Source organism: Zingiber officinale, chromosome 3A, assembly GCF_018446385.1.
Source record: "Zingiber officinale cultivar Zhangliang chromosome 3A, Zo_v1.1, whole genome shotgun sequence".
Classification (NCBI taxonomy): Eukaryota; Viridiplantae; Streptophyta; class Magnoliopsida; order Zingiberales; family Zingiberaceae; genus Zingiber; species Zingiber officinale.
In genome coordinates, this window is record NC_055990.1 from 118,157,774 (window position 1) to 118,185,695 (window position 27,922).

Consider the following 27,922-nt stretch of genomic DNA (forward strand, 5'->3'; position numbering starts at 1 on the left):
CAAAAATTTTCTGATAGGTCAGTTACCGTGAATAATCTTCCTATCTTTGAGGCTAGCTTTAAGTAGTCATTCATGTATTGTATAATGCTTTTCATATTATCACAAGATAGCACAAGATAGCTTCTCCATATCTCTATAGGTTGCATCTTGTATAGTCGTTGATCCTTATGTCGGATCTTCAGAGAAAAAGACCCTTCTAATTTGTGATATCACGTTTTGGGTTCCTTCCCTTCTATTGGCTATTTCAACTAGAGCATCATACTTAGTTGGGTAATTCATGCGTCATTGTATCCAGGCTAGCTTTTCAATTTCCCCAGAAGGTTTTTCATATACTTGATTTTGTCTTTGGGATTTGTGAAACCTTGACTTGCAACATGATTTTTTGTTATTGACTCCTAGCGAGAGAAAACGTCAGGACACATACCAATCTATTCTGGTATGACAAAGATGGCTCCCCCTTACTGTTGTGCTGAAGGCAGAGTCCACATTTCATTACTAGTATCCCTTTTAAACCTTGCATTGCAGGTCTTTGTTCAAAAATGGGTTGAGATGGTCCTGGGTCCACCCTTGCTGCTGCTGGCGGGTATCCAAGTGGTCCCATCATAGTGTCTTGCGGCGGGTTATATGGTGAGATGACAGTACTTATGGAGTATACCTGTTGTTGATCAGGTTGGCTTTCCACAAGACGTCACGGGCTGGGGTATTCCATTTCATATCCTATCGCAATTAATTGGGATGATTGGGTTGTTTCTTCCGTTGCAAATGGATTAACCCAATCATCTTCCATGTCTAATTCTGTATCCGAATAATCTCAAATTAGTTGATCCAACTTTTCCGAAGGGTGAGTTATTGAAGCCATATAAGAAATTTGGTCAAGGAGGTTATCCTCTTCCTCGAAAGTTTCTAGGGAAGTATCCATGGACCGGAGTACAGAGGCCCCTGAGCTTGTAGTTCCTGCATGGACTTCCACTAAATTCTCTTGAGGAAGGGTATCCTCTACAAGTACCGAAACAACATGCTTCTCCTTGGGTAGTAGTTTAGAAAATATCGCGGGTGTCTAGGAAGTCAATCCGAAACCACCTTCACCTCGCGTGGTTGCAGTTAAATCTGGGACTTCATAAATATTTGGCATTAAAATATTTTCAAAGATTATTTGTGCAATACAATCACCTTACCGAATATATAATAATTTCTCCTCGATAGTCACAGTCTATAACTCCAAAGGGTGAGTTATTTAAGCCATATAAGAAATTTGGTCAAGGAGGTTATCCTCTTCCTCGAAAGTTTCTAGGGAAGTATCCATGGACCGGAGTACAGAGGCCCCTGAGCTTGTAGTTCCTGCATGGACTTCCACTAAATTCTCTTGAGGAAGGGTATCCTCTACAAGTACCGAAACAACATGCTTCTCCTTGGGTAGTAGTTTAGAAAATATCGCGGGTGTCTAGGAAGTCAATCCGAAACCACCTTCACCTCGCGTGGTTGCAGTTAAATCTAGGACTTCATAAATATTCGGCATTAAAATATTTTCAAAGATTATTTGTGCAATACAATCACCTTACCGAATATATAATAATTTCTCCTCGATAGTCACAGTCTATAACTCCAACTCCGACATCAATCCCTAGCTTCCATCCTGTGCTTGACCGGGTAGCAATATGGTTGTAGCTTCCTCAAGGAATTTCCATGCTTAGACCTGTTGACACTTTGCCTCGCCTTTTAGGCTCTATAGTGAATGGTTGGCTTACTGCCAAATCAAATCTTGTAGCACCAGCAGATTTTTGTTGGGGTAATATTGCATATGGAGATAATTAGCGTACCAGAATAAATGAGTAAGCATCTGGTTGTGGTGATTGTTCATATTCCTCAGTATACTCATCAACATAGGCAAGAACACCAAGAGCTCATTCAATTAAGACAGCCAATGCATGGAAAGTTTCCTTATCACTTTGTATTTCTTCGTCCTTTTCATTGTAATGAGATTGTCTTGCTGATGATGCCGCCACATAATTGTTGAAACTTAAAGAAATTCTTCCATCTATTAAGTTTCTGCTAATAACTTCAGATGATTGTCTAGGGACATAGATTTGTGTGGGCTTGATCACCCAATTTAATCCTTGTAGTCTAGTAGTGGAATATCGTCTGTCGGGTAGAGCTTTTATGCTGTGGCTTGTTAAATAATCAATAACTCCCTGAACTTCATAGGCAAAACTTACGTTGGGAGTGTTGGAAAGCCTGCCTACAAGTCCTCTGGTTATAAGGAGGTTGTCCTCTCCATTTTGCCACTGTTCATATCCTCTGGTGAGGATGGAGATTTGAATATTTCTGAAAAAGTCACCAATTATTAGTATGATTTTAGGTATAACATATACCAATTGGCTCCCTTTCGTTAAGTCCACCTCCATGGTTGCTAGTATCGCTTGGTCTCCCATCCAACAATTGTCTCTGAAAACTATTAAAGCCATGTTACCTTCTTCCTGTCGATGAAGGGTTTGGATACGTACCTGTAAGACACTGAGGTGTATATATTGCATTCCGCTTCTTCAGAGCTGATTAAAACTTTCTTCTTGGATGAATTCTCTATCTAATTGGTTACCTTCAGTAACCAAGATGGCCTCCTCGGATCTATGCATGTAGACCTGATGGTGTGAATCATCCCTTTGGAATGATACAAGACTTCCGTAGGAACTAATGCTGCTCTTTCTTGTATAGATAACCGAAGTTGAGTTTGAGGATCTATTTGTTGTTCAAGTGTATATACATGAGTAGATCCTCCAATTAGTCACCGACTTAGCCTCCTAATTGCTTGATGTGCGTTGTACAGCCTTCTCTAGTTTCTTCTGTATTCTCTGATCTGATCTTCAAACAGGGGAGTTTGAGTAGGGGCAGAAGGTTATTCCATTATTTCCCTTGTCGTCATTAATTCTTCAATTTTGTCGGTTCCTCTTTGAGAATTTTATAAGGGTCTCTGAATACTCGTAGTTTTCCCCTTTCTTCTTTAGGCTTTTCTGAAGGGTCTAAAGACAGATTCTTTAATTTGTTAATAAGTTCGTCAGGTATAGAGGTTGTCTGGACTCCTCCTTTTGTCTTTTCAATAATAGTCTTCATATCAATTTGGATGTCTTTCAAACTTTCAACTATTTGGACTAATAGCTAGAGTTGTGTGTTGTTATGTTTGATTATAGTAGAATTTCTTGGAAATCACTTGGCCTCACGAATCCGATTGTCAGGTATTCAATTTGCTCAGTAGCCTTCACTGCTTCTTTGTAGGATGAAGTTCTATTTGAGATTGTGTTGCTGCTCATGAAGTGGTCCACCTCTCCAACCTATAGAGTAGGGCTTCCACTCTTTTGATCTTCTTGTTAAGTGCTTCTGTTAGCCTCAACGCCTCCTTCTCCACAAGCTTTGGTTGTTCTGCTATTTCTGCAATCAATGCTTGAACTTCCTGCTTTGTTAATGGCTTATTTTCTGTGTATACAAGCGTTAGATTTCTCAAAGCAGTTTTTAACTTTAAAACTTCTTTCTCGAGGTGTTGATACTATTCTTGGATTATCTTGAAATTTTTCAAATGGACTCAGGAAGACAAACAGCTTCAGTCGTAAATAACCGCAAGGTTGTTAGCTAGTTGATTTGTGGAAACTTTGGTATGAGAAGCAAGGTCAAGGTACTCTAGGTTTGGTGTTCGAGAGTTATTATACCATTTTTGAATTACCTTTTCCCAGATTTCAGACATCTAGGGTCATCACAAGTGTTCCTTACCAGATATTGCTCACACAGGTGTACCCTTGGACTTATCCTGGCATCCTACCTTATTGCCAAGTTAGGACCTACTCTTTTGCGTTACCTGATTTGCATAATACCAATTTACATAATACCAACACTCCAAATAACAAGTAATAGCTAAAGAAGTCTTCATCTAGTAAAAGCAAAACAAGGGATAATCAAGACTCCCTAGACCTCCTTATGTACCTTAATGTTAAGGTGTTTACGCTACCATTGTCATCTCTTTACACTAGCTCTGATAGCAGGTAGAGGGGGCGGGGAGCGAAGGGGGGCATGACCCATTCCACTGAATAATTAGATTACACCTTAAAACTCCTGTGATAAAAAAAAATCCTAAAATTAGAAATCATAAAATAATTATTGGCAACCAACCATTGACGAAATTGTTCATGATACCAAGGTATGTCGTTTGCAGCTTTGCATATTATTTGTTTTTCCTGGCTCTTAAAACTCGAGTTCATGTTGAATATTACTACAAACATCAGCCTACATTATCATGTCAAGCAGCACCAAGATTATATTTTAAAACATTTACATAATCTGTTTTCATAAATTCTCAGTATTGACATGCTCCAGAAACATTATGGTAGAAACACCACAAAAAGGTAATCCTTGAAATTTATAATCCAAAGTACTCACTGTTTATGACAAAACCATAATGTGAATAGTGGATTATTAAATGCAGGATCAAGTATGATCTTAAGCCTTATACAATTTATTACAAAGAAACAAATGATTTCGGAACATCAGACTTGAGGGTTGATGCAAGACTGCCAACCGCCGATATAATACACACCTGCACAAGATTGTTTAAATTTAATCCAGCTTCCTCCGTGATGCAACAGCAAAAATTATTTGCCTATGGTTACAAGCCTTCAAGAGACTTTATTTTAACAAATGCCACATAAATAGAAGCATTGTGATTGCAGTTTTTAATCTTCCTCGGGGATTAATGCAAATGAGAAAGGGGAGAATTTGTATCCATCGCCCTCGTAAAACTTGTTCTGGAACTCGACCCAGTGAAGCCTGAGTGCATGCAAGAATGCACTTAAAGTTTCCATGACAAGCAACACGCCAATGGTGGCGCAAATGAAGACGATGATGCCAACAATGAGAATGATGATGTTGTTAAACCTGTTAACAACCAATTGTCATTTTAGTGCAAAGAAACTCATGACAATATATTAACAACCAAATGAGAAATCAATCAGGAAGAGAGCTCACCCCCAAGCAAGAAGAAGCACCTTCTCATAGAACACACTTGACAGCTCAGAATGAGCAAGACTGCAGAAAGAAGACGTGTTATCAAGCAATCATTAGCGTGCAACAAATAATGCAAGTAATTAAAACGAAGAATATCATCTTATGAAGAATACAACAGAAACCATCATCCATTTGATAGAAAAAATAATACAAGTATGTGAACATATGAAGCATTGTAAACCAAAACCATCATCCAGGCAATAGAAAAAAATAATAATGCAGTATGTGAGCACATAAAGCATTGTAGCATGCAACAAAGTGAGCTTGTAGCTATAACACAACAAGGTTAAGCTCAAGTACAAGGAATTTTTTCTTCCATTTTCATAGAGCAATCTTCCTAGATGATTTCTGATATAGATGCATTTCTTCAAAATTAAATCATGCAGACTACTGAATGTTTTGTACCCTGAGTAAGAAAACTGAATCTCAAGCCAAGAAAAGAATCTTGATTCATATAAATAATATCCCAGGAGAAAAGTATACCTGAGGGCCCATAAACGGAGATACGAGGCAGTATTTGAGACTGCTCCAAGGACAAATTCTATTGTGTGGATTAGTTGGTGGACAAAAACTTCACTGAACTCAAACTCCTCGTGTCCATGTGAATCATGATCTTGCTCAATCTCAAGTGATTCTTCAGTAGTGTGGATCATGCTGTAAGATTGACCTTGGTGTCTCTGTATCTCAATCATATAAGCTAATCAATACAAGCAACAAAAAACGTAATGAAACCCGGAGGAAAATTAAGCTTACCTCATCATGTTGCTTTTTCAAGAGTAGGGGTTTTGGAAACAACATCCATGGAACTGAAATAAGAGCCAAAAGAAGCAACACAAGCTGGAAGCACAATGAAAATTGTAAAAATAAAATAAAATTGTCCACACGACTTGGGAAATCTAAAATACTGATATCAAAGGGTAAATTGTAAATGACCAACCTGGACAATCTTTTGGCCAGGAAAGAGTTGGTTTGCACCTAAGTCATCTGTTGGGCTTAGAAACATATATATCATAACGTGGTATAGGTCTGCTTGTGAACCAGTGCACCATTTTACAATTATGAGGACAGAAAGGTATCCAAACAAACTGTTCAGAAATATTAATTGTGGAATAAACTGGTACCTGCAACAAAATATTAAATGCACAGACGGGAAGATTAGAGAGAACATTGTTTGAAATTTTGTCTTCTGCCAAAATAATAAGCAAAAGAGATCACAAGAGAAGTACTTTTGAAATTTCATGTCAAAAGTTTACCATTCAATAATGATATCAAAATCTCATACTAGCCAGCATGGCAAATCTTTCATCTGTTGATCATGCTACTTGTGCAAAGAATCACTGTATCATGCTGAAACTTGGTACACTTGAGCAAGTGTTGACGTGTGTCAAGATAAATGATATCTCAACATGTTGCTATAGTTTTGTAACTTATTTTTCCAAAATTTTAATTCAATTTAATATTTAATTGGCTTTTTTGTGGTCGTAAGATGCCTCTAAAGCTTAAAAGGAAATTTTACTAGACATGCTATGTTATATGAAGTTAATGTTAGACTATGAAGCAAGCATACAAGAAAAAAATGAAAGTAGCAAAGATGAAAATGTTAGATGAAATTGTGGATATACGAGGATGGACAACATAAGAAAAGAAAACATTATAGAGAAAATCGTGATTGTACCTATCGAGGGAAAACTCCCAGAAATACTTTTAAGATGATATGGACACGTACTTAGGTGTTCAATACATGCAACAGTTAGATGATGTTAGACAATTACAAATATGCATATTAATCGAGGAAGAGAGAAACCAAAGAAGACTTAGCTAGGAATGATAAAGCGGCATAAAATATAGATGAGAATATGGTAGGGAATCAAGTTCAATGGCGTATGAGGAACCATATAGCCGACCCCAGTGGGATAAATGTTTGATTGTTGTTGTTAATATCTAATTGTCAATCTTGTTTTTAGACAGCAAGTGTGAAATTTAGAAGTAAAACTTATTTAAATTCATCTCGGCATAATCCAATATATGCTAAAGTGTATCATATGTTGTTGACACAATATGGTATAATAAAATTTTAATCTAATTAACTATCTAATAGTTATAGGCTTATTTTTTAAATAAAAAAAAAACAAGTAGAAAGAGATTAAAGGAACAAAATTCATTTAAATTTATTTATCTTGGTTTGTCAAGTATTGGCATAGTATACAACAATTTTAATTCAGTTGACTATTTAATTGTTGTAGTCTTATTTTCAATTTCATAGGTAAATACATTAGAATAGTAACGGAGTAACATCCATTTAATTCCATTCGACACTTTTGATGTGTATTGAGATGTACCCAACAATGGCACAGTATGATGTTGAAATTATATTGTTCCAACTAGGGAACAAATTATGGCACAGAATAATACTTTAAACCTTAGAAGAGAATCTATCAAAAGTTGAACACGACTCAAAGGTTTAGCATTGCACAAGTGTGTAAATTAAAGGTCAGTCACATGTATCCTAGAAGTGTGTAAATTATTCCATTATGTTATGTTCCAAAATGATGATACCACCAAAAGGAACATTTTAAACTTCAAAATTCTTAGCATTGCACAAGTTTTCATCAAGGTTTAAAGGGCCAATTTTAAGCAATTGGCAAGCTTGACAAGATCGACATTCTACCATAATAGAAAAATACCTATAAGTTTTGATTGTAGAATTAGAGTACAATCATAAGATCAAATAATTTAAATCATTTTTAGAACTATATTTAATATTTATGAAACATAGTAGTATAATAATATGAACATTTTAAAATATACGAAAGATGCATAGTTGAAATTATTCATATAATAAATATAAATGAAAAATAGTACCATAGTTATTAATTCATATAGTAAATGTATGAACAATGCATATGTTGTGTCTTTATGTAACAAATAGTACTTATGAAATGATTACTAATTATATGAGGGATGACAATGGCAAAAATTGAGAAATTGGAGAGGACTTCTTATGATTAATCTGCTTTCAACTAAGAAAAATTATGATAAAAGTCCTCATTAAGTTATAGATAATCAGAAAAAATAAACCATTTTTTTTTCTTTTTCATTACAAGGATGCCCCACTTAATTCGCATATACACCCACTTGGTCCACATAGGAACCTCTTAGCTAGCCTTATCTAAAATTGTCAAAAAGGATCATATACCACATATTAAGAGGGTTTAAGGCCACATGGTTTTAGAATACTAGTTTTCATCACTATAGGAGTCCTTTTCTAAGACAATTGTTGACATAGGTGAGTTGTAAATTTAACAAAGTTTTCTAGCACGTCATCTAGATGATCGAGTGTGTTGGTTCATGGAAATTTTTTCAATTTCAATTGTGTATTTGTGTTCCATAAAGAGAATTCAAAATAATTTTTTATTAAAAAAGTGTTTGGCATCAACTTTTTAAACATTATTAAACGATACAATAATAGGTTTCATACACAAAAAAGGAGATGCAAAACATGTTGCATACAGTTTGTAATTGTATGTGTAGATACATCAGTTAAAAATGGTTGTGCTTGTACATAATAATCTGGAGTGTGCTGAATTTTCCAAAGGTCAAAAATATTAAGAGCTCAATCACTCAGGTTGGTTGAAATGGAGAACTTTTGGTTTTTTTGGGATTCTAAAGTACCTCTAAAATGTGAAGGAAAGTTCTACAAAACAACAATTAGATCTATTTATATTATATGAAGTTGAATGTTGGACTATGATTTGAGTACACGAAAAAAAGAGAAGTCCCAAAGATGAAGATGTTAAGGTGAATGTATAGACATACGAGAACAAATAAGATAAAAAAAAAAATGAGATCATTAGATAGAAAGTTGGGTTGCACTTATTGAGAGAATTCATGGTACGACAACTACTTGGCCAACCAATAAATGTTCCAGTCAGGCAATGTGATATTATGATAAATACACAGAAAAGGATGATTAAAGATGACTTGGTTAGCAACGATAAAATATAATAAAATTAATTTAAATATAAATGATGATATAGTAGGGGATAAAGCCTAATGAAGTAGAAGGATCTATATAATTGATCACACCTAGTGGGATAAAGCTTGATTGTGGTTGTATATTTCAATTTGCCTAATAATAGAGAAAGTAACAAAAACTGCATAAAAAAATCCGTCCATCCCAAGTGGTAAAAGAGCATCAAAACATAATGAGAGAATCACTACGAGGATTTGTATTCTATAAAGACAATTATACCAGTGCTCCATAATGCATAAAGAACAAACACTAGCAATATAACCAAATAGCAGTGATTTGTATGCAATTTGCAGAACATTTGTAGAAAATTTTGAAATTAGAAATTACCACATGTTAAGACTGTTGTTGAAGAATGTTGCATTGAAGTAACTTAAGAAAATGCCAAGGTTCATTTGTGCAACACCAAGAAGGATAGACATTTTCATCTTCAATGAGTTAAGGAATGGCAACTCGCTTCGGCTGCCATGCCACTGGGGATCCACTCCAAAAGAGTAAGCTTCCCTCACTTTGATCAAGCCTACTGTAGTGGCGTCACTGTAATTAAGTAGGCAAAACAATTACATATATGCTCAAACATAATTGGTACAAACTTGCGATCACCCCTTCTGTACCTGCATGTAGGATCCCGACATTCATAGGCTGATCGACCAAACATCTCAAATGGGACAGAGAAGAATTCATTATAAATCAATCCAGTATAAATTGAAAACAATGCCATCATCAAGATCACGTAACGACCTCCAAACATCATCTCCATGATGTCACCAAGTTTCTGCAATAAAGAAATACAAAAACTAAAATATTCAAAAATGAACATAAATATTGCCAGGAAACTTGTTACAAACTAACAGCAAGTTTTTCCACAGTGAGGAATCCACAATTTACTATACAGTAGCAGCAAGTTTTTCTCAGACAAAAAAGGGAGAGGAACCGCTGTGATACACACTAGATGCAATAGTTTGTTCTTAATAGAAGTGTCCACAGGGACATTAGGTAGATAAATATTAAGTGAAATTTGCCAGTGATATAACCTATAGAGTTCAATAGGTAGATGAGATGCATAAAGCTGACCCAAATAGTTGGCACTAATATTTGAGGCCATGCTATCTGGCACAGCTGAAATTTACTATCCTAAAAAAAAATCACCAAACCCAGTACAATTGGGCATAGGAATTCTCTCCTAAGTTGCTCGTGCTGCCTATGCAAAGGAGTATAATATTGTGTCAACACTTTGAATGCTTCAACACCTAATGAAACTTGAAAAGAATGAATTTAGATGAAAGTCATAATATTTATAATATTCTTATAAATTGTTTCTCCAAAAGTTTACTCAATTATCCAACTGGTATAATTTTATTCTTAGAAGTAAAGAAATTAAGTGGAAGGATATTAAAGAGTAAAATTGTATGACACAATATTACCACAACCGACTATTTAATTCCTACGGAATTGCTTTTAGAAGAAAAGAAAAAAAAACAAAGAGGAAGCAAATTCAAGAAGTAACAGCCAATTGAATTATCTCAATATGCTTCACACATGATGAATTTGTAGCATGTCAACATGCTATGGTCCAACAAAATATTAACAATTACTAGTCTTATTTTTATTCAAAAGTAAATCAATTAAGTGGAAGGGGAACAAAGGAGTATTATTCATGTGAATTCATCAAGACACACATCAAGGTGTACTAAGGAGTGGTGAGAGTCAACACTATCAACACTGAAATATAGTAAGCTTTCCATGAGAAGATGAAAGAAAAACAAGGATAGAGAACATAGTACCGTGAAATATAAGGGAAGAGATTAAATGATTCCATTCTTTTGTTTACTTGAACAATAGGAACATTATCTTAAAATTTACTTTCCTTTGTTTACTTGGGGGAAAAGTTAGAAGGATTAAAGTTTGAACTTATCAAAGAGACATAAATTTATTTGGGAATAATTGATCTAAAAGTTAATGGTACAATATACATTTGGATGCAGGAGAGTTTTCCTTCCTTTGATAGCAAACGTGATGAAAAAAGATCCATTTTTCATCTTCACGTATTTAACCTTATACATGTTCATGAAAGTAAACAACAAATGGAAAAAAACAACTAAATTTCTGCCCCCACTATTTCCTTTCATCCAATTTTCTTTCTTGGAAATAAGCCCTTAAAAATCATGCAATTTACCTCATCTACATCTTGCAATTCATGAGGATGGATTCTTCAATGTGAGAAGCTCTAAAAACACATACGTGGATGATTTAACTAAAAACAATTGCATAACATATTTTTAAGTTGGATATACATATACCTAATTCACAGAATATAATTGTACTCCATGTGTTCACTAACATAAAAGTTTCTAAAAAGAATAAGTATAGAAGTCAAAAAAAAAAATTCTGACTAGTCATTGAGCAAAGAAATTCACCAAAGCACCAAATAACTTCTTTAAATTGCTCACAAATAGAAGAAATCAAACTCATAAATCTCAGGTTCGGGTTTGGCATTTTCGGGTTCGGGTCGGGTTCGGGTCGGGTTCGGGTCGGGTTCGGGTTGGAGGGTTTTCGGGTTGGGTCGGGTCGGGTTGACCAAAATATAGGATTTAGTGGGTTTTTTGAGATTAAATCAAATTTTATTTTGAAAATTAAGATGTTTTTATATATATTAATATCAATGTTAGTATGATAATAATGGGGTATTGAGATAAAAGTGAAAAATTATAGGGAAAATAGCAAAAAAAAAAAAGTCGTTTTGAATTAGATTTTCATATTATCCGGGTCGGGTTCGGCTTGGTCGGGTTCAGGTTCGATTTTAGGAGTTTCAGGTTGAATTCGGATTCAGGTCGGATTCAGGTTGGGTTAAAAAAAATTCAACCTGACCCGATCCGAATTGACACCCCTAGGCGTCTCTAACTCGCCCACTGTTCAAACTCTTCTTATGGATCTAAATATATCAAGTTATACACCTATCTATTATCTCCATGCATACTTTGTCCAAGTTACTCGTTCTGCATCTAGTGCATTCAACCTTCACTCTCATAGGCTCAAGTCAGTAGCAAGGATGACCTCCTACCTTCTAATCTCAAGTCAATGACTTCTCCCAATCTCTCTATTGATGATAGCTGCAACTCAAAAGCATGCCTCTTTATTCCTTCCCTTACCCTCTATACTCAAATAGTCTGATTGACAATAAGCAGAACTATCCACCATTAATACACCTAAATAATGAACAGATACTTCTTGTCTAACATGCATCATCTCTAAGCCATAAACCAAACACAACATGCAAGATTCTAATTAATGATAGAAATACAATCTTATGAGCATATAACTCAAATGCATATTCATTTAATAACAGTTATAAAAGCATATTGTTGATCCAACTCAACTATAGAAGAGGTGTTAGCTATAGATATGAAAAACTTTAGCTAAACAATTTTTTCCTTAAGAATTAAAGTACTTCAAGATCAACATTGTAATTAGATACTTTAAAATTTAAATCAAGGTTAAGGTCTCATACAGTGTCGGAGTGTCAATGTCATACTAGTATGAGATAATATTTGTATGATTGATGCACCAAGTGTTACGTCAATGAAAGGATGACGTAGGAGATGAGGAAAAGTGGAAGAAGCAGAGTGAATGAGAATAAATGGAGGAAGAAGAAAAGGAAGGTTGAAGCAGTGGTAGCACATACCTTGATGGTCTTTCCTAATGCTAATTTTCACTCACATCCTAAGCCAACAGGAAACAAAATCAAAACAATTATTTAGGTAGATGCCTCTGTCTAGACTGTGATTTCAATCTCAATGGACAAGTAAAATGATGTGTGATCCCTATAGGGTTAAATCATGTGCTATATTGTGGGCTTAAATTTCCAAATATGGGTACAAACTCTTCCACCAAAAGATAAAAGGCAACAAGAACCTTGTTCTAGGTTTGTGTGGCACACATGAATGGAATGGAAAGAAATAGTAACAAAAATTGAAATGGAATGGAATGTAATGAAAAGAGGAATGTATCTTGGTTTGGTTGCAACAATAGCATGGCATAAGGAAATAAATAATAATAATCTATGTTTAACTCTTTTTGGTACTCTAATTTTTCCAATCAATTTATCTTACCTGATCTATCTAGTCTCTTTAGGGTGCCCAACAAATCTCATTTGGTTGGCTCAATTGAGCTTACTCAATTTGCCTAAGCTACTTAGACTGACCTAACCCTCCCGACTGGCCATCCTAGACAAACCAATCCCTGTCTAGCCCCGATTCGCTTAACCTGACCATTCACTTGGCTAGTGTATCCAACTCAATGGTTCTTACTTAGCCCAATCGACTCACTCGAGCACTCAGTTCACTTATTGCATTTATCTCAGTTATAATTTTTACATAAGAATTTATTAATAAATGTTATATTTAATAGAAATGTAATGAAATTCTCCTCTTCTTAAAAAGTGGAATGGATTGAGTTATTCCTTGGAATGGACCATTCCCTTCAAATTATCTATGCAAACATTATAATGGATCATTAAGAGAATGAACCATTCCAATTTATACGTACCAAAAGCAACGTAAAAGAATATATCATTAATTCACATCAAATCACTAATAGATGTACAAATCATACAATGTAACCATATTTCATGTTTAACTCCAATTAATCTGGTAGTCGACATGAAGAATGTGACTTTTAATTGAAACTCTGTTCTTTCTGTTTTGCAACCATATGTTATAGCATAGCAAATTACCAATTTCAGTTTTTAGCCTCAATTCAAGCAACCAGACAAAATTCAAAAATATAGGAACTGAGAGATGTATGCAACTTTAGGATCACCAATCTGTTAGCAAATTAAGATGTATAGGTTCAATAGTTTCTTAAAATAAGAGCATATAAACAAATTGAGGGTTACAAGAATTTACTTGAGAGGATAGTTTCTTCTCCCGGAGTATAAGCAATAGTGTTGCAAGTAATAAGCATAGGCCATGACCCCAGTCACCAAACATGACAGCAAACAAGAAAGGAAATGTGACAACAGTGTAGACACCCGGATTTGCCTCTTGGTACTTAGCAACCCTGCAATATACATTAACTACAATATCATGCAGGCACAAAGGAAAAGCGAGCATAAAAATTAGCTTTAAACACATTCTGTTCATCAAACCCATTAAAATAAAGCAGAATCAAAAACTCATCTTTACTGTATAGTAAAGAGTGCCAAGATTAGGATCAACAGAAAAGGCATACATAAATTTAGGTAAAAGAATGGTTGAGACTAGTCATACTCGATGGATATGCAATAACAAACAGATACAAGGATTGCTAAGTAGGCTTGTTCGAGTGCATGAAGCAACATATCAGAATGCATCAACAAGAATAAGTGTTGTCATGTTGAACTTATCCTAGAGCATCAAGATCCTTACTGATGGCATCTAAGTCATAATCATTCAGAACTAGGAAGCCATCAGCGAACATAAGCTGCTTGATCCAACATCATATATCTAATAATACATGCCACCTGCACATAATTGACTATTCCCAAACTCACACATAAAAATGGTTGGCTCAATGCATAAGTCAATGTGGTGCATAGAGACAGTCAACATGAAGGATGGAATTGGGTAATATTTTGTATTGTACAGCACCTCCCTGAACTGATTGTTGTCATCCACATATGCACATTTAAGTTGGTTACCTCATGGTTTGATACTCATTTTTTATGTCTATGATTCAGGTAGAAGAATGTGAATCCTAGACACATTTCGATAGGTTTGGCATGGCGGGTACTAAATCACAATCAGATTCAAATAGTACCAAAAAGTACAAAAACTTATGCCACTATCATACTCAGACTCAAGATATCCAAGCTTTAACTCTACAAGAAAAGATTACAGCATCATTACTCTATTAGGTACTCACCCATATGCATCAACAATTTCCTGGAAAGCTGAAGTAAATTTGTTTGTCTGGAAGTATGTAGGTGGAGATTCTTTCGTATGGAGCACCTGGAAAATAGAACCAACTTGGGAGTTGCTATCACATGTAGCCTTCTCCAATGCATCTTGGATCTGTAAAACAAACACTTATAAGTATTTGTCCCCACATAAAAGGCTAGCAAACTTTAGAAATGTATGATTCATAAAAGCCTAAGATTCATAAATTACTTCAAGGAGGTACCTGATTAGTTGCAAAAACAGGGCACCAACCCTCAGCAACTAAACACTTCTTTGTCACATCAAGACTGAGCATGTTTAAAGTATGGTAAATAGATTTTTCCCTCCTTACCTAGAATATACCACAAATACATTAGTTTGAGTATTCAAGAGCATAGGCTGGGAACTAAAGCAATCCCATGACTGTTTCATGATAAAATGTATCAATGATCAAAGAAGCGTGAAGGTCAGATTTTTTTGACATTCTAAAACATACAAATCTGAAATAATTTTCAGTACAAGGAAATTATAATGCATGAGGATCCTGCAAGTCTGTGATCTGGAGTTAACATGCAAAACCTTAAATACAGATGTAGAGTTGTTTACCATGTCTGGAACCCAGGTTTCAGATACAAACTAATGATAGGACTACAAGAAGTTTGACTTTTCTTATATACATGTAGCTATCTCAAAGGTAAAAAAAGCACAAACCAACCATGTTGTTCCACTGCTCAAAATGATAGCTGATATTTTTAAGTATGGTATAACGGTGAAGCAACCCAAGATCAATTGTAGTCTTCAGCTCGGAGATTTTTCCAGAAACCTGAAACAACAATGCACTGTCATTAAATTGGATGATACCAGAGATTTCACCACAACAATCAGATTTACAAGGTATTAGCAAATGTGCTAATGTGCAGTCTCTTTTAATGAATATGACATGCATCATTCGAAATTTTTGACTAATGGCGGAATGAATCAGAAAATGCAACAGAACAAGGATATCAAAGCACTAAACTGAGACCAAGTAGATTACTAGAATTTGGAATAGATGAGATTGAGAACATCAAATGCACCCTACTAAGCTGATGCCTAGCATCATCACATTAAACAATTTAACTCAAGTTCATAGGTGGAAGTGATAAAAGTACAATATAAGCATGCTTAGTAGGACAGAGAGCAAGCCAAATTAATGTTGATGTGAACAATGGAAATGTATACTTAGATCGCAGAATGAAACTTCAATGAATTAGGCAAGAATATTGTGGGAATAGAATATGAGATATTTACAATGACAAGGAAGAAGGAACTAAAGAGATAATCTTCCATCAGTATGGCCATTTATCACCATTACCCATTCTCATTCTTTCCAGTAAGAGAACTGAACAAAGAAAATCAGAGAAAATCAATATGCCATTTGTTCATTGAAAATTGTTTACAAGAAAGTTTGGTGTTTGATTGACAAAAATAAGTTATGGTCTTCGATCAAAGCTGGAAATATGGCTTAAACTTTAGGCAATAACTTTCCCAATCTAAAAAGAATCATTCATCAAAACTTTTTAAAATTGAAACAAGCGTAATTAACTATTTGATTTTTTCTATAAACTTTATTCGACCAATTTCACCCTTCTCAATGTCAATAATATTTTATCAAAAGAATTACAAAAGAACATAATTTCTTCTGAAAATAATAAAATGATAAACATGGAAAAAATTATTTGTATTTTAAAATACAGATGAAATAATATAGTGATAAAAAATTATTAGAAAATCAAAAATAAAAATTCATATTTACTATAAATTAAATAACAATAATAGAAATTTATTAATTATAAAAATTACCTTGCCGCTCCCTCTAATAAGCTCCAATTCAACGTTCAATCTAATTTGTGGGCGCTTCATGGTCTCAAGACCAAATATTATATATAGTATATACACACACATATATCATATATTACAATAAAGATAAGATTAATGATAATAAAAGTGTGGTTACGGTAAAATGTAGTCAATGCAATAATGACATAATATTGAGAAAGGGATGAATTTACCTAGATTATTACAACAACAACAACAACCAAACCTTTTCCCACTAGGTGGAGTCGGCTGTATGAATCCTTTTATGCCATTGAGCTCTATCTCCTATTATATCATCATTTATATTTAAATAAATTTTATCTTGTTTTATTGTTGCTAACCAAGTCTTTTTTGGTCTTCCTCTTCCTCGTTTGATATGTATGTTTATCATAGTTTCACATCGCCTAACTGGAGCATTTATTGGTTGGTACATATCCGTACCATCTTAAACGTGTCTCTCGGAGTTTTTCCTCAATAAATGCAACTTCGACTTTCTCTCTAATACTCTCATTTCTTATTTTGCCCATCCTCGTATGTTCACACATCCACCTTAACATCCTCATCTCTGTAACTCTCATCTTCTGCTCATGTGCTCGAGTCATAACACAACATTCAGCTCCATATAACATAGCAGGTCTAACTACAATTTTATAGAACTTACCTTTAAGTTTAAGAGGTACTTTACGGTCACATAAAACACTCGATGCTCCCTTTCATTTCACTCATCCTGCTTGTATTCTATGTAAGACATCTCTCTCAATCTCTCCATCATTTTACAAAAATGATCCTAAATTTTTAAATCTCTCTGTTCCGGGCAACTCGTCCTCTCCTATATTAACAATTGTTTCAATACTTCTAATATTGCTAAACTTAAATTCCATATATTCTGTCTTTAATCTACTAAGCTTAAAATCTTTCCCTTCTAGTGTTTCCCCCCAATATTCTAGTTTAGCATTTACTCCTTCACGTGTTTCATCTACCAAAATAATATCATCAGCAAACAACATGCACCACGGTACTGTGTCTTGAATGTGCGCAGTGAGTTCGTCCATAATTAGTGTAAAAAGATAGGGATTTAGAGTTGATCCTTGATGTAACCCTATCTTTATTGAAAATGCTTCAATTAATTCATCTGAAGTCTTTACTCTGGTCATTACATCCTCATACATATCCTTAATTAGTTCAATATATGTTACGCTAACACCTCTCTTTTCTAAAATTCTCTATATAATTTCTCTTGGACTCTATCATAAGCTTTTTTAAGTCAATGAATACCATGTGTATATCTTGTTTTTGCTCCTGATATTTTTCAATTAATTGTCTATGAAGATGTATAGCTTCTATTGTCGACCTTCCCGGCATGAACCCAAATTGATTTTCTGTCACTGTGATCTCCTTAATTTTTTTTCTGTTACCTTTTCCCAAAGTTTCATAGTATGACTCATTAGTTTAATACTCCTATAGTTTGCACAATTTTGTACGTCTCCCTTATTCTTATATAAGGGAACTAGAGTACTTATCCTCCATTGATCAGACATTTTTTTCGTTTTCAATATCATGTTAAATAATTTTGTAAGTCATTCAATACCTTGTTTCCCTAAGCACTTCCATACCACTATCGGAATATCATCTGGTTCAACGACTTTTCCATTGTGCATCTCATTTAAAGTTTGTTTTACTTCTGAAGTTTGAATTCCACGATAAAAATTAAAATTTCTATGCTCATTTGACCTATTTAAATTACCTAAGTTAAATTGGTCACATAAACCTTCATTAAAAAGTTGATGAAAATACCTCTTCCACCGCTCTTTTATTTCTCCATCGTTTACTAATACCCTATTACATTCATCTTTAATACATTTTATTTGGCTAAGATCTCTTGTTTTCCTTTCTCTCACTTTAGTTATTCTATAAATGTCTCTTTCCCCTTCTTTTGTATCCAATTTTTGATATAACCGTTCAAAAGTTTTATTTTTTGCTTCACTCACTACTTTCTTAGCTTTTTTCTTGGCTATTGTATATTCTTTTAAGTTTTCCTCGTTCTTACAAATATATAAATCCTTATAAACTATTCGTTTTTCCTTCACTTTTTCTTGTACTTTCTCATTCCACCACTAAGATTCTTTACTTAATAGTGCATGTCCCTTTGACTCATCGAGTACACTATTAGCTACTATTTTCAACTTTGATACCATCTTATCCCATGTTGTATTAGAGTCATCGTATATTTCACCTAATGCTTGTACTTCTACCTTCTCCTTAAATATATTTTGTTTCCCATCCTTTAACTTCCACCACTTAATTCTAGGAATTGTATATATTTTCTTTCTATTGATACTATGCTAGAGGCATATATTCAACACTACTACCCTATGTTGGGTAGTTAAGCTTTCTCTAGGGATGACTTTGCAATCTTTACAAATCTTTCTATCCTTCTTCCTAATCATAAGAAAGTCAATTTACGATTTATTATTCTCACTTTTGAATATGACTAAGTGTTCTTCTATTTTCTTAAAAAACGTATTAGCTAATATAAGGTCATATGCTATCGCAAAATCTAATATAGTTTTTCCTTCCTCATTCCTCGTTCCAAACCTATAACTCCCATGTACTATCTCATATTCCTCATTTTTCACTTGGACATGCCTATTTAAATCACCTCCTATTAAAATCATTTCATTTGGTAGAATATTTTGTAATATTTCATCTACGTCCTCCCAAAACCTTGATTTGGTAGTTTCATCCAATCTTACCTGTGGTGCATATACGCTAATTATGTTCATAGTTTCTTTCACCACTATTATCTTAAGGGATATAATTCTATCCCCTTTTCTAACAACTCCTACAACTTCATCTTTTAACAAACTATCTACAATAATACCCACTCCATTTCTTGCTTTACTCTTTCATTGTACCATAACTTAAAACCCAAGTTCTCTATCATCTTTGCTTTCTCGCCTGTCCATTTTATCTCTTGTACACACAAAATACTAATTCTTCTCCTAATTATCATATCTACTACCTCCATTGATTTACCAGTGAGAGTTCCTATGTTTCATGTTCCAAATTTTATATTATAAGTTTTCCTATCATATTTGTTCTTATCTAACCTATGGTGTGAGAACTTTTGCCTATTTAACACTACACCAAGTTCTCATGGAGATGTAGCGGTCCTCGCTGAGACATTACAGTCGGACCCTATAACGTAAACTCTTGCATATTTAGCACTACACCCGAGTTTTGGAGATGTAGCGGTCCTTGCTGAGACGTTACAGTCGGACCCTGCAATGCGTTCCTTCCGGGGAATAACCTAGTATTAGCATAATAGTTTAATAGATCCATTCATTGAATATTTGTCATAGTTTGACCCTGACTAGCAACCTAACGCAACCCTCCTCCTTTATCCGGGCTTGGGAGTAATCATATTAAACCTTGCTTGAAGGCAGCTAATAAGAAAAATATAAAATTTACAATAAAGAAAAATATGAAATTGTATAATAGTTAAACCATGGTTCGAAATCTAGTATTGTAACAAGCAGTCGAAATGTATTGTTCCAATAAATTATCAAAACCCAAAGACAGAATTGAGAAGAAGGCAAAAAGAAAAACCACCAAAAGGAAACTTTTTATTAAGAATAGAGGATTATTTCTCAAATAGTTAAATATGTGTTTATATAAACTCTAGATCTTAAGACTCAAAAAAAGAAAGGAAGAAAATCCTAATATATAAACCTCAATTCCTATTTTGTAAAGAAAATAAAGGAATCCTAACAACAGGAAAAAAACTCACAATTCTAAAATCCCTAAACAGACTAAAAAAATATTAAAAAATAGAAATTATCAAAAATACCTAAAATACCAAAAATCCCTTAAATACTAAAAAATAAAAATTACCAAAAATAATAATAAAAATCTTCGAATCCTCCTACTACTTTGCATAGGTAATCCATGTTGATGAGTATCGTGTTATATTAACATTTGATACCCTTTGGCATGCTATAAAAAGTGTCAAGATGAATTAACATACTGTTTGTTATCTTTATGTAACTTGTGCCACTGCAATACCATGTAAAAATGAATCATTTTAGATGGGAGACAAAATCCAGACTTAGATATATAGTTGTGTCCTCTTCTTGTTTTTTCATCAATTTCCTCCTTCACCCTCTAATTCTCCAAAGGCAAAAAAAAATCAAAACACCGGTACCATACCAAAACAATATCATTGTCAATGTTCGAAACGCCATCACAGTTCAAAATGTTAAACCTTGATTTAAACTAAAATAATTGAATAGATATAAAATACATACTGCACTTATATATACCAGGAATAAAATATATAACATGCACATATGTATGATTTAAAATAATTTAATTTTTTGGGCATAAAATAGAAAATATTAATAGGATGCCCATGTCAACTGTACTTTACAATAACAAAACAGGTACCAGAAATAATTTAAAACCATATGCATATATCCAAGCAAAGAAAAATAACTACCATAAAATGTTTTCATCTACTAGAAAATCTTTTACGTTTCCAGCTAAGCCTATGTTAAAAACTTCATAAAACCAAAGGACCATAAGTGTTGTTCAACAATAGCCTTGTGAGTGAACTGTAAATGTAAGTTATGAATTTCAGAACTCCACAGAGCACAGAGAACAAGACTGCAATTACCTTATTAAATAGAGAAACATGTGAAAAACACTAGTATCCTAAGGTATTATACTGGTATAAATTAGAACCGCATAAAAACAACTTCAAGGAGCAAATGCAAACCTCAGCAATCGTCTGCATTTGCTTTCCAATGTCCTCTGTAAATGGGTAACGATTTGCTCCAAAAGCCTCACATATCTTTAGCATTTTGGCCTTTGCTCTTTCCCCAGAATAGAAGACAACGAAAACATTTTTGGCAACCTGTGGATTATAAGTGTGGGCAAAGGAATTGGAAGATATATGAGGTACTAAGAAACCCAAAATTCATTGAATAACTTCTGTCATAATTCCTATTCCTAAGCCTGTAAAATTCAAGATTGATTCATAAAATCACTGCTAACTAATCGCACATATAATCTCTGTGAGTAGAAATGCACCTTTTCTCCTGAAATTGGGTCAATCACAGGTTCATCAACAGCAGCTTGACTAAGATACATGTTGCCCCTAGTAGCCCGAAACAAAATTCTTTCAAAAGACATTGCCTTCTCCTTGGGCACAAGTCCACTAACAAATCCAAGTTTTAATTGCTTTGATGGCTCTGTCAGCATTTCCTGAACAAGGATACCAAGAATGTTATTGAAAATTTAGATAAAACAGCAAATAGAAGGAACATGGTGGTTGCAATACTTGTTCCAATAACAAAGGACTATCAAGAGAACCATCAGCGCTTTGGTGTGACTCATTTTCTCTCTGCTGAGCAGTAGCACTACTCTGGGCCGAGTGAAAAAATTCTCCAGCCTGAAAACAAGGAAGAAAGTTGATAATGCACGATTGATAAACTTAACAAAAAAAAATCAGCACAAATATGGGATGGTTTTGTGGTTGAAGTTCCCATAGTTTATGAAACTTGAGGTCACAGTTTCTACCACATTTTAAGCGGTGGGCTTAATGACTGATAAACTTAAAAAATCATTAGAAAGCAACAATATCAAATGCAGAATCAAAAGTGATATATATATATATATATATATATGAAAGGCTTTAATTGTTAACAAGCACATCTGACGTGAAAAGTTGATTTTTTTCGAACTTCAAGCCCCATAAAAGAGGTTGATGTAGCATCTTCATTTGACGCATGAAAGTAATTGGAGGACTTCCTAAAGGTCTTATGTGCATATTAACTAACAAGCACATTCTAAAATCTACAAAATATGATAACAACACCTCAAACCTTCCTTGACAAAACATGGCCAAACCAGCATCTTTTAATTTGGAATATACAATTATGTTTGACTAACTGTCCTTATCACACACCTCTATAGTTACATATCCAATCTGAAAAAAGAACTCAAGAACCACTTGAACGATTATTGTTTCTAGAAAATAAAATGTTTGATGATAACTTAAATTCAATCTGAAGTAGTACATGATTACCAAGTTATCTTATTCTTATGAGCTCAAACTTAAAAGGTTATGCATCCAATTAAGATTTTAAGACTAAATTTTAGAAAGCCCAGTAATGGTACTATTGATGCAATGTACTATAGTTGATCAAAGCCTTAGCTAATGGGCTTCCTGCATCAATAAGTCAGCTTAGAATCATGCTCCATGATTTAGAAGGCACAGCGATATGTTCATAAGATAAAGACTTCTTTATAATTGTCATCATGCGGAATAGTAGGTAAACACTTGAATGCAGGATTAATAAAAGCAATAGGATAAAATTCATATTATTACAATAAACAAAACCAAAATGACAATTACAAAATTTATTTGGAACTGTGCAATCAATAGCAGATGTGAAGAATGCATCTGCCCAATAACATCTACAAATCGTAGTAATTTATACCTTTTTGAGAACTAACATGTACTCAACTAGCTCATTATAAGCTCTTTGCAGTTTTTCATTGTTTGAATTAACTTCAATTAGCTCAGATTCAATCTCTCCCAGTTTTATCTGCCATAGATGATAGAGTTCAGTGCAAGAAAATTTATATATCACAAGCATATGCCAACATACAAATAGCTCTTGAACAACAATGTCACCTCCAATTCATCAAAATCGATATGGATTTGTGTTGGCATTTCTGAATACACAATTCCAGCCTTTGCCATTTGATCTTTCATGAATCTTAGTTTGCGTGACATTTCACCACATCTTTTGATCTGCAAAGTAGTTAAGAAGATACATTTAGAGAGGATGAGAGATATTAGAGTAATGAAACTGTAATGATGAAAAATGGTGAACCAATAAAGCCAACTATAAAAGAAAGAATAAAAGAACAAAAAAATGCAATTTATTTTCTTATATTTCAATTAAGTAATGCCCGTATTTAACTGGAAAAGGCATACCCCAATCTTCTAAAACAATTAATAGTGAAGGCAAGATATCAAAAAAAGGAAGAGAAGAAAATACCTGGTTTGCATATGTTCGCTGGAAAGGACTTTTATCTGCATTAAGCTGAAATGGTTGGATATTAGAAATCATTGAAAATTTCACATATAGGTAGATTCTAATACTCGAACAGAAATTAAAAAGTGGGTATCACATGCTAAGACAATGACAATCATGCTATACAGTTTAAATTGTGTAACTTAGGTCCATATTTCTTGTACATTTAAGCAATGCAAGTTTCCATGATACTCCAGGTTATGGCAAGAGGCCACGAGTACAAACTATTTGGAGAAGACTTCATGGATATTACTCAGCTATTGAGTTCAATGTAAGGTTGTAGTGAGAGTAATATTTGTTAATTATGTTAGTGTTTGGTCTTTCTTTTCCTTTCATGAAATCAACTCTAATTGATTAACTCTATCCAACAATAAAACACGTGGTCATATTTGAATATTTTTCGTATCATATTTACTTATTTTCTCTCATTGGATTAGATCTAACTGAACATTGTTGACTGCAAAAGTGAAATTTTTTCCTTCTACCTAAGATACCATCATCAATCTCTCATTGTTAAAATAATAGAAATAACTATATTAAATACCTAGAACTTCAATCCTTTTCATCTATAGATAATGAAGACTCTAAATGTTTAAAATTTGAAAACGAACCAGATTGGTAACAAGTAACAACTTATTCAATCAACATAACTCTTTGACTAATCAAATAAGTAGACAGCTAAAAAAGAACTATAGAACAGTTTCCTCACCATAACTATAAGATAAAACTTACGATCATTTCAAAATAGTGTGTGACGCCGCATAAATTTGAATAAAAGTATGATGATTTTGAATCTTATGTGAGTTAACACAACACATGTATAAATAATATAAAGAAATCCAAGTTAATAAGTAATTCCTTGACAAATTATATGGATAATTTCTGCATTTTTCATGTAGTAAAGAACTGTGAAATGAAGAAAAATAATCCATGAGACATATACCTTTGCAAAATTAAAGTTTCATAATATTTATTAGTAGCTTGAATACAGTTCATACAATTTAAAAATTAAAAAAAAAAATCATGATCAATTCTGCCCTAGAATGAAACTCTAGTTTCCACAGATTTGAAAACTTGGCAAAGTTTTTATAAGAAAATACAAATTCAAAATAAGAATAAAAAAACTTACATGCGGAGATGAAATTTAGAACTAGAACAGTTTTTCCATGACAAAAAACTAACTTTTTTTGTTATGAAATTTAGTAGTTATAACAATGTCAACTAAATCTAACAAGTAATTTCAGCTTATATGTAAGTTACCTATGGACAAGATCCATAATGAGAGATTAACAAATTTTCAACTTAGAGGCCTTTGAAAATGTGAACCAAATGTTCAAAACATATAAATATTTGTCAAATAAGAGGATATCAGATAAAAAAGAGAACTGCATATCCATCTTAAATAGTTCTCCCCATTCTGTACAAAGGGGGTGGAATCAAATTTTCTAGGCAGGCTGCCAAAAGTATGTGCTGAAAATTCAATTGCCTATTTGACAACACAAATCATTGACAAAAAGATGACATAACACATGAATACAGGGAACAGTTGTTTCAGGTTTTCTCATGTTTGAATAGGTAGGTCCTAAGAATATGCATGTGCATTAATGAACATACCATATCTTTACATAAACATTAACAACAAACAAAGTCAAGGGGGAAAAGGCAAAAACAATGATGTCATGTTCAACCTATCGAATTTGATTAAACAATGATAAAAAATTGTGCTAAAACACTTATCATCAGAAGAAATAAAACACGGGGAAAGAGATTCAGTAGATTTAGACGTCATATGACACAACCTAAGAAGTAAAGCCGTGAGGGCATTACTCAAAGAGCTTGGAACAACTTGATTTTTGGACAAACCATCAACTTGGAGATCAAAAAAAGCAACTTAAAAACTAAAACCACACGAAATGATTTCAAGAAAACAAATGGAGCACATTTCTAGATCGCACTAGTCGGCACTATGCAGGACGCAAAGTAATAGACACAATTCTAATCCAAATAAGGTCGAACTTCAGATGACCCAACGATCAAAACTTCACCTTCACCAATAAACAATGATACATTCAAGGATTCATCGTGTTCAAGGTGAATAAGAAAACTAGAAACCAAGATGATGATGGGGGAAATCCGATAGATTACAGAAACACTAGAGAGAAAAATCGACGCTGTGTCATAATCTTCGTTGAGGAATTGCAGAAGAAAACCATATCACACACCCCACAGGATCAAAGATAAAACCTTCATTAGCAAAAAGCACAAAGGAAATTATGAAAAGCGGGGACATAGAGCAGGAAAGGGCTACAGATCCCTGCATACGTCTTTGAATTGAACGAGACCGAGGTCGCCCAGATAGGCGAGAGTATGGTGGCCAGATTCCACAGGTATGATTATCCGCGCAAGCTGCATCTCCTCCGACCGCATCAGATCCATGGGAGGACAGCAGCCGCGCTCCCGGTGCACGTTGAGCCGCTGGTAGTCTCCCATCGTCCCTCTTTCTCCTTCGATCCTGCAGACCGATCGTCCTCTCGAACGAACCACAAAAAACTTAGGGTTGCAACTCGATCACCGGCCCGTCCCGTAGAGATGCTGGATCGAGATAATCCCTTGGTCGCCTGCACTTCTCGTATGGCAAAGAGCAATTTCCCAATCTGCCCACGCACACCGTCTCGCGAAGAGATAATTACGGGAAAAAATGGACAGCCAAAAGATCCTGATAAAACTATTATAATTTAGTCAAATATTATTAGAATAATTTTATCAAATTGCTAAAATTGAAACAGTTATAATTAAAATTATTAAAACGGGGAGCTTGATGAAAATTCCTTAGCATATTTAACTAAAGCTGCTCTAGCTACTTCCCTGTTTAAATAATTTTTATTAAATCTATTATAATAATATTTAAGGAATGATATTTTCAAAATATGAATTAAGTACCCTTTTATATTTTGTAATGATAATAAAAATATTATTTGGATTTTCGGGTGATAATTTTTTCAAAGAAAATTAAAATATAAATAAACTTTATTAGAGTGTATCCTATATGCTCATCCGTAATAATATGTGAGCACGTAATATATTTTTTTGTCTCACAGAATTCAGTAACAACATAAATAAAAGGGGCAAAAGTTCAAAGAGAGCCTTTATTATTCTTATTATTATCCGGTCTATATCTGCAGCCTAAATCATGAACCAAAAAATATTTTAATAAAGAGAATTAAAATTCTTTTAAGCATTCAAACGTATTTTAAATAATATTTTTTAGGTCTAAGAATAGACCTTTACAGGTTGCACCTAATAACAAATATAAATTTCTTAATAAATTTTGATTTGATATATTGTACGTCCCGTGATTTAATTTAAATTAAAAATTATAATTTCAAATTTTATCTAATATTCACATTATAGTAGTTATAATTTTATAATTTTTACAATATGCTTTCGGCTCACGATGTAGGCAGAAAATATAGGCGATAAATAATAATAGGAATAATGTAAGAGATAATAGTTGGGTAATTATACATGTGATGGGATATCCTTTTAATAAAAATATCAAAATAGGGTATCATTTTGATGATTTCAAAAATAAAAAGCGTCCTTCTATTTTTTATCTAATAAAAAGAATATCAATACAAACACCTACTAATTGCCAACACAAGATATGTATGTGGTTTGACAGTCATTAAAGTTCTTACTCCAGAACCTATGATTATTTTTCTCGTTTACAATCAACTATCATAAGCAGAAAAATCACTTATAAAATATAAATGTGTAAGAATTTACAAGAAAAGGGGGCTTCTAATATAAATTAACTAACTATATTTTGTCAACTTTCAAACCTCCATCGAGCTCCCTTTTTATATCATGTAACACCTTTTCATTCTTCACATATTGTAAGTTGATCTATCATTAATTGATTTCTTTGATCTCGTCAACTTGAGACTACCAACAACTATTTGAGTTGATTA

General features: G+C 33.7%; 1 protein-coding gene across 1 annotated transcript; it reads right to left on the reverse strand.

Annotated features, from left to right (window-relative positions):
* Positions 1–4,380: 4,380 nt before the first annotated feature.
* LOC122052346 (V-type proton ATPase subunit a3-like) lies at positions 4,381–26,636 on the reverse strand. The gene is made up of 18 exons (XM_042613826.1): positions 26,274–26,636; positions 23,916–23,960; positions 23,546–23,665; positions 23,349–23,456; positions 22,187–22,297; positions 21,937–22,110; positions 21,623–21,760; positions 15,704–15,811; positions 15,233–15,340; positions 14,975–15,123; positions 13,978–14,131; positions 9,688–9,848; positions 9,404–9,610; positions 5,981–6,164; positions 5,797–5,880; positions 5,527–5,720; positions 5,005–5,064; positions 4,381–4,914 (listed from the first exon to the last, which is right to left on the reverse strand). The coding sequence occupies exons 1-18, from the start codon at positions 26,439–26,441 to the stop codon at positions 4,713–4,715; spliced, it is 2,475 nt and encodes an 824-aa protein (XP_042469760.1). The 5' UTR covers positions 26,442–26,636; the 3' UTR covers positions 4,381–4,712.
* Positions 26,637–27,922: the final 1,286 nt, after the last annotated feature.

Excerpts from the sequence above, each read along its gene's own strand:
- LOC122052346 (XM_042613826.1), bottom strand. The coding sequence starts at position 26,441 with ATGGGAGACTACCAGCGGCTCAACGTGCACCGGGAGCGCGGCTGCTGT. Across the intron at positions 15,124-15,232 it reads CTGTTTTTGCAACTAATCAG|ATCCAAGATGCATTGGAGAA; the intron begins GTACCTCCTTGA and ends TTTGTTTTACAG. Across the intron at positions 5,721-5,796 it reads TGAAAAAGCAACATGATGAG|AGACACCAAGGTCAATCTTA; the intron begins GTAAGCTTAATT and ends ATTGAGATACAG.